This window comes from Euprymna scolopes, chromosome 10 (genome assembly GCF_053919585.1).
Source record: "Euprymna scolopes isolate OS-2025 chromosome 10, ASM5391958v1, whole genome shotgun sequence".
NCBI classification, from domain to species: domain Eukaryota; kingdom Metazoa; phylum Mollusca; class Cephalopoda; order Sepiida; family Sepiolidae; genus Euprymna; species Euprymna scolopes.
In genome coordinates this window covers 26461344-26474327 of record NC_136491.1, presented here as the reverse complement: position 1 = coordinate 26474327, position 12984 = coordinate 26461344, and the positions used below count along the sequence as shown (strand labels likewise).

At 37.5% G+C, this 12984-nt stretch overlaps 1 protein-coding gene across 2 annotated transcripts in view; it reads right to left on the bottom strand.

The window, feature by feature from the left end:
* LOC145285877 (2-aminoadipate transaminase-like) overlaps positions 1 to 12984 on the bottom strand; it is a 238921-nt gene that overhangs the window by 7293 nt on the left and 218644 nt on the right. For both annotated transcript variants that reach the window (XM_080134327.1, XM_080134326.1), the window contains exons 7-10: positions 11483 to 11605; positions 9750 to 9864; positions 7262 to 7333; positions 5461 to 5564 (exon numbers count right to left, since the gene is read on the bottom strand). In XM_080134327.1, the coding sequence (XP_079990453.1) occupies positions 5461 to 5564; positions 7262 to 7333; positions 9750 to 9864; positions 11483 to 11605 (414 nt within the window). The remainder of the gene's footprint in view (positions 1 to 5460; positions 5565 to 7261; positions 7334 to 9749; positions 9865 to 11482; positions 11606 to 12984) is intronic.

Genomic DNA, 12984 nt, shown 5'->3' with positions numbered 1-12984 from the left:
ATGAAAATTCAAATAGTAACAGGGAGGAAGTGAAAGACAATACTACGAGGCTGAGTAAAGGGAAAATGGTGGAATATAAAATTATTGGAAGTAATGAGTGGAAAAAAAAGGAAAGATTATGATTACACAACTAAAATCAACTGGAAATCATGGCCATTGGCGGAATATAGAACCAACTGCAGAAAATAAATGTCCAGTGTGTATCGATTGGGATAAGGTTGATCAGTGGCGAGAACTTCCCCAAGTAACAGAAGGAAATCATAAAGAACATGTTTTCCTCACAACTCTTTTCCATAAAAAAACAACTCACAAAAGATGTGATTGATGCAAAGGAGAAAGAAATTAAAAACATGAAAACTCATGAAGCGTATGAATGTGTCCCTAACATAGGTTTTTTGGTTGTCTTTGTTTTACGGCATATCGGCCCTTTTTGGATTATTTAATGCTGAATCCAAAGATTTTGAAGAAAATATTTTTTAATAGAATATATTTGTTGTTTTCAAGTCGGTTTCTATTTAACCCATAGTTGGGACCCTAACAGGGTCAGAGTGGACTTGGGAGCAATGGTAATTAAAGAGTGGCCCCACACTCCCCAAAGCCCACAAGCTGGGGCCTCACCACTGGATATAGTTTAAGGTCATATCCAGGACCCCTAACATAGGTCAAAAATGCATATCAACAAGATGGGTGATAACAGAGAAAGTTAAGGATAACAAAAAGATAATGAAGGCTCATCTTGTAACATTTTTTTTTTTTTTTTTTTTTTTATTACATTTTCACCCCAAACCAGGCACATTGCCACTTTGGTGTAGGGGGCTACTATCAGGGGAAACATCTACTGGGGTACTATGTAGGGATTAGGGCAGCGAGATGTTGGTTCACGTTGCACTTGAACTTATGCATGTCAGTACAGTTGGGGAAGCAGTGACCTGGAATGGAATTCCAAAGTCTAGCTGTTCTGGGGAAGAAACTACTGGAGTAGAAAGATCTTTTACATCTAGGGATCTCTACAGTGTGGGGGTGGGATTTTGCAGCTTGTCGGGTCTGTCGAGGGTGTTCACGTCATGGGGGCACAAGTGCTTGCAGTTCTTCAGAGCATTCACCATTATAATACTTGTAGAACAGGCAGAGGGATGCAACGTTTCGACGATGGGACAGAGGCTGAAGTTTAGATGCCAGTTTAGGGCCTATCAGATTTGCGACTCTCTTTTGAACCCTGTCAAGGAGCGAGAGACTAGTAGCCGATGCACCGGCCCAAATATGACAGCAATACTCCATACATGGGCGAATAGTAGCCTTATAGAGGTACAGGATACTTTCGGGTGTTAGAAGTTTTCTAGCACGGTAGAGAGAGCCCACCTTCCTTGCAGCGGTCCTGGCAATGCCCTCGATGTAATTGTTCCAACTCATGTTTCCTGTGAACGTTAGGCTAAGGAGCTTGAGAGACGTACTCTCAGATAAAGAGTCGTTGGCCATTGCTATAGGTGGTAGAGAAGGTTTCTTGTAATTATTGAATGAAACCAGTTTTGTCTTGGTGGCATTGAACGTTACCATCCATTTTTGTCCCCATTCCACTACTGATTGGAGGTCATCCTCTAGTGTTTCTGCCATTACTTTAGATATATGTTCATTTGTTTTCCTGTCGTGCCTGCTATAGAGTGTGGTGTCATCAGCATATATACCCATCTCAGAGGCAATTTTGTCGGGGAGGTCATTTATGAATATCAGGAACAGCAGAGGTCCAAGGATAGATCCCTGGGGCACTTCCGCATTTATATCATATTGTTTAGATGTACGACCGTCGAGGACAACCTGGATTTTTCTCTTATCTAAGAAGGATTTAATTATGTTAAGTATTCTACCAGTGATACCGTAAGATCTAATCTTCCTGAGGAGACCCTCATGCCATACCCTGTCAAAAGCCTTAGATATATCTAGAGCTACCGCTCTGCCCTCTCCCGCTTTGTCCAGTGAATGGTATATGCGTTCAGAGATTACAGTGAGGATGTCTGCCGTGGAACGGGCTTGTCTAAATCCATATTGATGGTCGGTCAGAAGTTTAGCATCTGTAAGGTGCTGGACTAGAGCATGGTTAATTAAGGTCTCAAATATTTTGGCAAAAAGTGGGAGGAGGCTAATAGGGCGATAATTTAATGGGTCAGTTCTTTCGCCAGAATTCTTGAATACTGGTACTACAGAAGCAGTTTTCCAACAGCTCGGAAAGCAAGATTCATTAAGGCATTTGTTGTAGAGTTTGGAGAGAACTAGAGCTACTTCGGCTGAGCACTTTTTTAATAGCACAGCTGGGATGAGGTCGGGTCCACATGCTTTGGAAGTGTCAAGGTTTTTTATGATAGCATGCACCTGAGCAGGGGTGATTTTCAGATCGTCTAGCGTGGCGTCTGTCCGCATAGGAAATTGAGGTAGGGGGTGGTTTAGAGGGTCCAGTGTGGAGTTTGAGGCAAATCGACTGGCAAGCATGTTAGCCTTCTCGGTTGCTGAGCAAAGAACCTTGTGATTGTAGCTATGAAGAAAATTCACACAGCCTAAAAACGGACTCTCCAACATGTAGCCATGAAGCTATGCGCCTTGTAATGTCAACAGCCTCTGTTAAAAATTGCCAGGTGGAGACTTTTGATTTCACCTCAGAATTTTTGGAAGGTGATATGCTAGAGAGAGACGTATTTCTCAGGCCACCATCTGAGGCATGTCCAGAGTCACAAGTGTAGAAGCTGAAAAGATGTATTTATGGATTGAATGATGTGCCTCATTCATGGTACTCAGAAATTAACTAAACTAAAAGGAATGGTAAATGCATATGACAATGCACTGTTTTCTTTGGCATGATTTATCTGAGAACTTGATGGGTATTCTGGCAATGCATGTAGATGACTTTATATTTTGTGGAAATGATTATTTAAAAAAATAAATGTTATCTTAGAACTAAAGAAAATATTCAAGGTTGGAATGCACGAAAATGGAAACTTCAAATTTCTGGGATTGTGTGTTAGACAAACGGAAGATGGGATCATTATAAACCAAAACAATTATGTGCCATCTATTGCTCGAATAGATATAAAGAAAGGAAGACCCTTAAGTAAAAATGATGAGCCGAGTTAAGAGGAGAAAACAGATTTAAAAAGACTAAATGATGTCAAATGATGTGGGTATTTATCCAGACTCGACCTGATGTATCATTTGATGTGTGTAAGATGAGTAATACTGGAAAGTCTCCTAAAGTGAAATTACTTTTTGAAGTGAACAAGTCACTATTAAAGCTTAAATCAAAGACAGGTTCCATATCATTTCCACAGCAAGGAAATCCTTCAGATTTGAGTGTGGTTTGCTATTCGGATGCTACCTGTGCCAGCTTGGAGGATGGTTCCTCACAGGGGGGATTTATCATCTTTGTTTATGGTAAGATGAATAGACTGGTTTCTATATGCTGGTCATCAAAAAAACTTGTCTGAATAACAAAGAGCCCATTGGCGTCTGAGACTTGCGCGAGCCCTTTCTAGTCTCACACAAAAACACGCGTTCACATCTCAAGCTATATTACTTGTCATATACGTACGCGCACACAAACATATGCGCGCACATCCATACACGTACATATATTCACGTTCGCGTATATACACACGCATTCATGTGTATACACACACACACGCTAACGTACACACATGTACTCACATACGCGCACACATACGCACACAAGGGCAACGTCACTTCCCCTTTCAAAGGAAATCCACACATGCGCAAAAGACCACCGGAAACAACTATAAAAGCAAGAGACAAGCTGTTTCTTACCCTTTTCAATTCGGCTTCCGAGCTGAGAGGTTCAACGAACCAGCCGCCTCCCTTTTGATTTGATGCGGCCAGAGTAAAAGAAATGTTGGTAAAGGAAGAAATCCAAATTGAATGGATCAGGGGACAGAAAATTCTAAGAGACTTGCTGTGTTAATAACTTGTTTGTTTGTTTGTTTGTTTTTTTTGTTTTTTTTTCTTTTTGTCAGAACTTTGACTTACACCTGACACCAGAAGACACCAGCAATGTTAAAATTGGAGTTATTGAACTTGGTTGCCTTCTTCTATATATTTAGTTATGTCCCTTGTCTTGAGTGGATATTCAATATGGCGTCCAGCCAACAGTAACACATGTTTATTCTACGTCATGGGAAGTACTAAGTGAACTAACACGTAGTAGTAGTAGTAGTAGTAGTAGTAGTAGTAGTAGTAGTAACAATAATAATAACAATTTAGAGATAAGGAGGCTTATTAGTTTTACTATGAAAGATGAATATCTTAAAAGATATGTCACAATTTATGAATGAAATCAAAGTAGAATAAATCGTAGTAGTGATTGTGACCCAATGGGTCACAAATACATTTAGTAGCATATGGTTTAATGGGACAAAATGTGGTTGGTAAATTTCAATACATCCAAAACCAACCTTCTATCTTTCATCAAAAATGCTCTGATCCTCACTTGCCCACGATTGATATGAATGGTTTTAATTTCAAAGAAGCACTGTGGGACTGACTTTTATTCCTGACCTGAAATGGAAGACTTACATCAAATCTGTTGTCAATGTCACTGGAAAATGGTTGCATCATTCTACTGCTCCAGAAGGTATCTAACTCCAACACAATCCTCTATGTGTATGAGAACCAAACACACCCTAAAATGGCGTAATGATGTCACATCTGGGGAGGAGCTGCCCGGGGTACCCAATCCTGCCTTAACAGAGTTAAAAACTGGCTGCTTCGATGCCATTTTCTCGTCCTTGCAACCTCTTTCCCACGGAAGAGACGTTGCAAGCCTGCTCTCTGCTCTACTGTTATTTTCACGGCAAGTGCTTTTCTCAGCTTCAATCTATGGTCCACCTCTCCAATCTTTCACAAAAAGTACTCGTCAAGCTACAACCACTACCTTCAAGTTCCTCTACTCTCTATTAGTGTCTAAATATAAACGCAATTTCCATGAACAAAACTTAATTCATAGAACTGCCTACCTGTGGAACTCTGTTCCACTGGCCTGCTTCCCAACTGACTACACCATGGTCATCTTAAAGTCCAATGTGAACAAGTTTTTGCTATCTCGTTTTCTTAAATAGTCCAATTCTGTCTAATTCCCACCAGAAAACAATCAACAAGCTGCTGCCTCACTGATCACCTTACAATCATGAACTTTTATCCTTAAGCAGCCTCTGGGCCTTGATAAGTGGTGACTGCCTTGTAAAAAAAAAAAAAAGTAAAAAAGAAAACCCACTGGCAAGTAGAATTGTGTGGGGCCATTCTTAAAGGAAGGGGCTTCTATGCTTAGAAAAAATAGTATTTGACCCTCACATCTGCTCTTTTTCGTTAGTGGAAAATTGAAGTAAGGTATTAAAAATTCCCCTGCTGCTAACATGTAAGTACATTAAAACCCGCAAAAAAGTTATGGCAGTTATTTTTTCTTACCTGCTTCCGGGTCTGTAGTTAACTGTGTGCCTGTGTTCTGCACATGGAAGAATTGTTTCCGAATCTAACGACTCAGGGAGCTGCAACCACACATAGTAACCACCCTGAATTGAAATAAAAGAAGATATTTTTAAATTCCTGTTTATATATACACTAGCCTGGATGCCCGGCATTGCCCGGGTGTTTAGGTGTGTATTGTAAATAAAAAAAAAAAAAAAAAAAAAACGTGGTAGTAAGCAGGCAGGCAGGCTCGAACCTGTACCGCGAAAGAGGAAAAGAATGTGAAAAAAAAAAAAAAAAACGTGACGTCTTTGCTGTTGCGTCCATCGCCAAACCGGAAATAGCAAAAGTTTAAATTAAGGCTAGTCAATAAAAAAGAGGGATGACTTTCGAAAGTATCATTAAAAAAAAACAAAAAAATAAAACGACCCCACCCTGTTGAAAAGGAATGAATGTTTTTAGCCAATTTTTCAATATTTGTCGTCCGAAGTGCCGAGCTTCAAAATGATACTGATCTCATGAAAATCTGTCATCTCTGTCGAAAGTTTTAGGCAGACATACATACATACATACATACATTTAAACAGACAGGGTGAGTCACGGGAAACGGATGTTTTTAGAATGCTCCTTGCTCTGTTTGAGTAAAAGATCGGGAGTGAAGAAGGTACTCTTTAAACCTGCTTAAGATGCACTTTAGTTTGTTGTTTGTTTATCTTTTATGTTAAATTTTGTTTTAGTTATTGATTTTGAATTGCTTTTTCTTTTCAGTTCATTGCCCTCATGCTAACCTGGAGTCGTGAACACCGTGTGTTTGCTTATGACACTTACGTGAATCCAAAACATCCGTTTCCCGTGACTCACCCTGTATAATTAAAGTAGATTGAGCCTTTTTACTTTAGGGTAGCAAATTAAGGGTTCCTATTTACAATGCCTCCCCACGGGACAAAGTTTGACACCAGGGTCGTTTTTTAATGTGGAGAAAAGGAACAAAAATAAAAATTGTCTTAGTCGTGAAGGATTTCTCCTCCACTGACAAAGAACAAGAAATTGAAGTGTGGTATCTGAAGAAAGATACTACACTTTTATCTTGACCCGAAGGCCAAGTTAATCAAATAGTAGCAAATTAAGGGTTATCTTGATTTATTTTTATCATGGTAGGTAACCACCCTGAATTGAAATAAAGGAGATATTTTTACATTCTTGTTTTTATATATCTATATAATATTATAAAAAAATAAACTGAGCCTCTATATATATATATATAACTACTTAATTTACTCACATAAAATTAATATACGAAAGTATAAATTTATGCGTAAACTTTAAGTATTTACTTCAAAAGTGCTCAATACGTAGGTAGAGCTAGTTAGTAAGTTATAAAATATATATGGCGATTAAGCTACACTGAATATTCCGCGTTTCATCCGCTCTCGGACTCTTCAGGCTTATGCGCGAATTTTGTGGTTGTTTGTCGTTTTTATATACGCATCTTCTATTGAGATTTTAGTTAGCCAATCAGCTTTCTAGTATCCTAACTAAAATCTCAATAGAAGATGCATATATAAAAATATATACATATAATAACGGCTACATTACGTAGATAGTGTCGTGCTAAATTTATTCCTTTCAACAGTTAGCATAGTTGGGATCCCAGAAAATATACTTAGTCGATCATGAGTATTGCCGTAGTCTAATAGCATGGAAATCTCTCAGTTAAAAGTGTATTCTCTTATTTCATCCAAGATAATGGATAGAAAATACCCCACCCCCACCCACCAAAACAAAAGACAAGATTATTTACCTTTGGTTCATGAAACACAAACTCTGGTGGGAGATGTTTTCTTAGAATATCCGTCAGCAATCTAATCCTTCTCTGCAAAAGAAAAGCAAAACTTTTAATCATGATTTTTTTTGTTTTTGTTTTTAATGGAAGTTGCTTGAGACAAAGCATGAAACCACTTCATGTAACAAGAACGAAAGATGGTTATCGCAAAGACAAGAAATGCCTATATGTCTTACTTTCGAAACGACGAAAACTGTAGGTAGCAGGGAAACAGTGAGCAGGAATAGAGTTCCACAATCTTGTAATTCTTGGAGAAAAGCTACAGGAATACATTACAATGAGGTATCAATACAATGAATTGATGAAGATCACTAGACCAACGGGTCAAATGAGCTGGAGCAAAGAAAGCAAGGAATAGATCAGACAATTCTGAAGAACACGTGCCATAATAGTATTTATAAAAAAAAAAAGACTGAGACTAGCAACATCACATGTTTGAGAGAGGAGTTTCAGTGAAAAAGAAAGGGTTGAGCCAATCAAATTACAGATATGTTTTGGCACTTTATCAAGAACCCTCAAATAGGACAGAGATTCACCAGTCCAAATATAACAACAATATTCCATACATGATTTAATAGTAGTAGATTTGTAAAGATAAAGAATAGTTCCAGGTGTGAGAAAGTGTTAAGATCGCTAGACAGAACTGATTTTACGAGAATCAGAAAGAGTAATAGATCTAATATATGGAATCCAAGAAAGGATGGAATACTGCTGCCATATCTGGGCAGGAGCTGCTAAAAACAGCCTATCCTGCCTTGACTGAGTACAAAATAGACTTTGTGGCTTAGTGAAGAAGAGACGTTGCGAGCCTATCCTTGTTTTATTGTTATTTCCATGGCAGGTGCTCGTCTGAACTCCAATCTCTGGTCCCCCCCTCGCCAATCTTTCACGAAAAACACTCATCTAGCTGAATCCACTGTGAAAAATTTCCCCCACTCTTTATCTGTGCCTAAATCAAAACGCGGATTCCATGAACAAAGCTTCTTTCTTAGAACTGCACGCCTGTGGAACTCTGTTCCGTCTGCCTGCTTCCCATTTGACTACAACTTGGATGTCTTCAAGTCCAACGTTAACAAATTCCTAATGAACCGCCCCCTTAAGTAAACACTTCATCAAATCTCCACACTAACGTACTGTACTTGCAATAACCCTTATCCATGAGTGGCTTCCGGGCCTTGATAAGTGTAAAAAAAATTTAAAAAAAGATTTGATGAGAACAAAAAGACCAAGAAATCTAGAGTCGATTTCTCATCGAGAGCAGGGCCATCCATAAAAATTTCAGGAAGAAAAGGGGCACGCCTACGACTGAAAGGCATGAGCTGAGTCGTAACAGGAATAAACGGAACAAGATATTTCTTACCCATATTTTCAAACTAATTCCATTCTTATATCTGTCTTATAATCGGAAGACATATTGGGGATCTAGCAGAGAAGCCAACAAACGAAAAAAGAGTAAAAAAAAAACAAAAAACAAATATAGAACAAGTAAATGTTACCAAAGACAAGAACATATACTACACTACCACGGCTATCTCGGTGGCTGTGACACTACTCCTTCCTTCCCGAATTGAGGAGTGAATTATCACACAATAGTATATTAATAGAAGAAAACAGGAATGCCTACTTGGAGAGAACTTGAATGCCTACTAGACACTATCCTAGAGTGTCTAAAGTCTCTCTGTACAGGAGTTTGTCAGAACAATCTGGCATGAGGATACTTTTCCCTAGAAGTAAACGCTGACTAAATATTCAAAATAATACTGTATTCGTAACCCAAATATATTATGGCTATGCAATATCAGATGTCCTGAATAGAGAGCTGACGGGCCGACATTTGAACTGGTGACAATGTTATGGAAATAACAACCTTTGATTATGGAAAAATGTTTTGAAATAGGACTGGAATTTAATGTAGAAATAATTAAGCAAGAAATATGTAAAACAATCAAATGTTTAGAAGAATGCTTGATAAATGGGATTGAAATGTTTGATTTTAATAAACAAAGATATGTGACAAAAAACCAGGCAAGTATTTTTGGTTATGTAGATACATGACGTAACGAGTTACATAGATACATGACGTAACGAGTTTAGAGACACCTTAGAAAGTTACTTAGTATGCGGTCTGTAATGGGCAGCCAAGAGAGATGGTTGACAGATGGGATGGCATACAGCAAGAGCAATATCGATAATTAAGATGCAGATAGGACTGTATCAGCATTCAATTTTTCCAAGATGGGAATAACATTCTGGAATAAAAGTTGCCAAAAAGAAAACCAAGGTCTGTTGTTCGCGGTAGAATTTTTGTTGTAGCTTTCAAACAGACAGACAGACACCAATTCTCCATTAATAAGAGATGTGAATTAAGGGGTCCTTATGATACTCCTAATAGAATTGTCTTTTATTTCAAGTTTTTCAGATGAACAAAAATCTCACTTTCACTTACTTTAAGCATAGCACGTATAAACTTTAAATGTGGACGCAGATGACCATTTCTCAGGACAGTTGTCATTATACCAGATGTGTACTGATTCAACCCTCCAGAACCTTTCAGAAGACCACTGTGAAAAAAATTGTAAAAAAGTATGTTGGAAAAAAAAAAAAATAATAATTGGAAAAAAAAAAAAAAATTGGGGGATTTATATAAAATATTTAAATGGAAATGCTTGCCTTTCAAAGAAAAAAGACAAGCATTTCCAATTAAATAGTTTATATAAATCCCCCAATTTTTTTTAGCCCCTGACAAAAGGAGAGTAGACCTGTAAATTCACACTCGTTTGTCCATTCGTCTGTTTGTCTGCCCACACTTTTCTCAATAACTATACCTTGGAATTTTTTGAATTTTGTACAAACATTAAACATGATATGAGTAAAAAAGTAACAGAACGGATTTTCCTAAAAACTCCAGTTGCCTCCCTAGGGGTGCCTTTCAGGTTAAAATTGCTAAAATTGACACTTTTGAATTTATTAAAAAAAATTGATGCCTTGGATTTTTATAGAACTTTCTGAAAAGTTGTAACTAACTGATTTTTACATAATTTTGTTTGTCTATACTTTGCAATAACTCTTGGGTGTGCCCCAGGGACTCTTTTAGGGCTAATAAAAACACCCCATTTTAGGAACTATTTTATCATATTTGTCCAAAATTTTCTGTGTATGTCTATTTAGCAGTTTTGCATGGTGCTGAACTCAAATTTAAATATGTTAAGGCATTGTGGACTTCTTGCGGCTAAATGGGGGGGGGGGCAAATGATGGACTTGGTCATTTCTTTTTTTTGCATGGTGCAGAACTCAAATTTACATATGTTAAAGCCTAAAACTGCACCGTTTGTTCATTTTCATACGATTTGACGTCCCCTGAGGACTTTTAGGGTTAAATGGATGGGGGGGGTGCAAATGCTGAACTTAATGACTTTTTTATGCTCCGTTCACTGTGCACCCACGGGGGACCATGCATGCTTCACTTGTTTAATATAAATTTATATATATATAATATTAACTAGAATAGGACGTATTCTTAATAGTACAGCACATTTTTCAGATTATTTAACGCCGGATCCAGTAATTTTGGAGGAATGTTTTATGTTTCAAGTCTTTATATTTTCAAATATTTATTCATGGTGTTTGATTTGGTTGTTTTGTAGAGGAAAATGGTTGTTTTTGTTTTTCACTTTGCAGAACATGATTGAGTTTTGCAGATGGAAAAGAAAAAAAATAATATCAATGTTTGGTGCATTTTGCATATTATAAAAAAATAACTACTCGATCAATTTGCATGGTTTTGGGAATATCATATTCCAAAAACCATGTAAATTCATCAAGTAGTTATTTTTTTACTTAAAAAAAAATCTTTTTCAGGAAACAAAACATTGTGTTTCGATCCGCTACATTTAATAAAAGGAGACAATTCAATTCCAACTACTGAGATTTTTAAACCAACTTTGTTATGCCTACAATATACTATGAATTGCAAAACCTCAGTAAGAAATGATTTTTTGTATAAAAAAAAATTACTTGATCAATTTAGATGATTTTTGGAATATGATATTTTCGTTCCATGACGGGTGCGTACAAGATAAAGTTTTTTTTTTATGTATTTTTGTCTTTTTAATCAGGTTTAACTCTAGATTTGCACTGAAAAGTGTTAGGCCTTAGCATCAAAATGATTAACTTACTTACCTTGTGAGAATTAAATTTAAAACATAATCAGAGGCTTCGATCCAACCAAGACGTAATCCAGGACTGAATATTTTGGAGAAAGAACCATTTGACAACACATTCCCATCATAATTTTCAGCTGTTCTATAAATAAAATTCAGATACAGTCAAATTTTAAAACAAATTTTTTTTAGAAAATTTGTATTATTTGGATTTGTTATGGCGACAAAACTATAATTAAAGGGAGGTAACTCCTTTTCTATTTCAGGCAGATTTACCTTCTCTTTACCTCCGCTATGTGAGTTCCTAGTATGGACACAAGACAGATGCTAGCAGACACCAATGAAGTGATGACTTGAATCCAGGTAAGTGAGGATGGAGATACGAGGTGTTTTCGATACGTTTCCAGACTTTTTTTTGTACAGACATTTTAAATTGTTGTAGACTCTCGAAAATTGAGTATGTTATTGCTATACATCTTATGAAATGACCTACTAATTTCTATGATTTGAGGTTCAAATGAACAGCTGCAACAGGAATTGGAATACACCCTATTAAAGCCTAATTGTCACAGCTGGTAGGTTTCAAAAATGCAATCTGATCGTGAGTACACTTTAGAAGAATGATATGCAACAAAATTCTGTTTCTGGGCAGGAGCTCCTAAAAACAGCCTATCCTGCCTTGACAGAGTACAAAATAGACTTCGTGGTTTAGTGGGGGATGCCCTTTTCTCTTCCCTGCAACCTCTCTCCCACAGAAGAGACGTTACGAGCTTGTCTTTGTTTTATCGTTATTTCCATGGCAGGTGCTCGTCTGAGCTCCAATCCCTCGTCCCCCCCTCGCCAATCTTTCATGATTGTCTGGCTGAAACTACTGTCAATAATTTTCCCCACTCTTTATCTGTGCCTAAATCCAAACGTAGATTCCATGAGCAAAGCTTCTTTCTTAGAATTGCACGCAAGTGAAACTCTCTGCCGCTTGCCTGTTTCCCACCTGACTACAACTTGGACGTCTTCAAGTCCAACATAAATAAACTCCTGTCAAACCACCCCCTTAAGTAAGACACTCTATCAAAACCCCCAATACTAATGATTACTACAATACTATCTCATTGATTACTGTACACGCAATAACCCTTACCCCTGAGTGGCCTTCGGGCCTTGATAAGTGGTGAGCCCCATGTAAAAAAAAAAAAAGATTTGGAAAAAATGCCATAGAAACGTATGGAATGCTTCAGACTGCTTTTGGACCATCTTGCATGAATTGAGCATCAATTTTTGAGTTGCATAGGAGATTCAAGAAAGGCAGAGAGTCTGTAAAGGATGATGAGAGGTGTGGGAAGCGTAAGGAAGTCAGGGTTGATTGGCCAAATAAAGAATTTCATAGATAAGGATTGTCATACATCTGTAGAGACAATAAGTGCACAGTTTGATGTCAGTTTGGGAACTGTGCACACAATTATTCGCAAGGAACTGAAGATGCAGAAGATTTGTCCCAAGAGTGCTCAGAGAAGATCAGAAAGA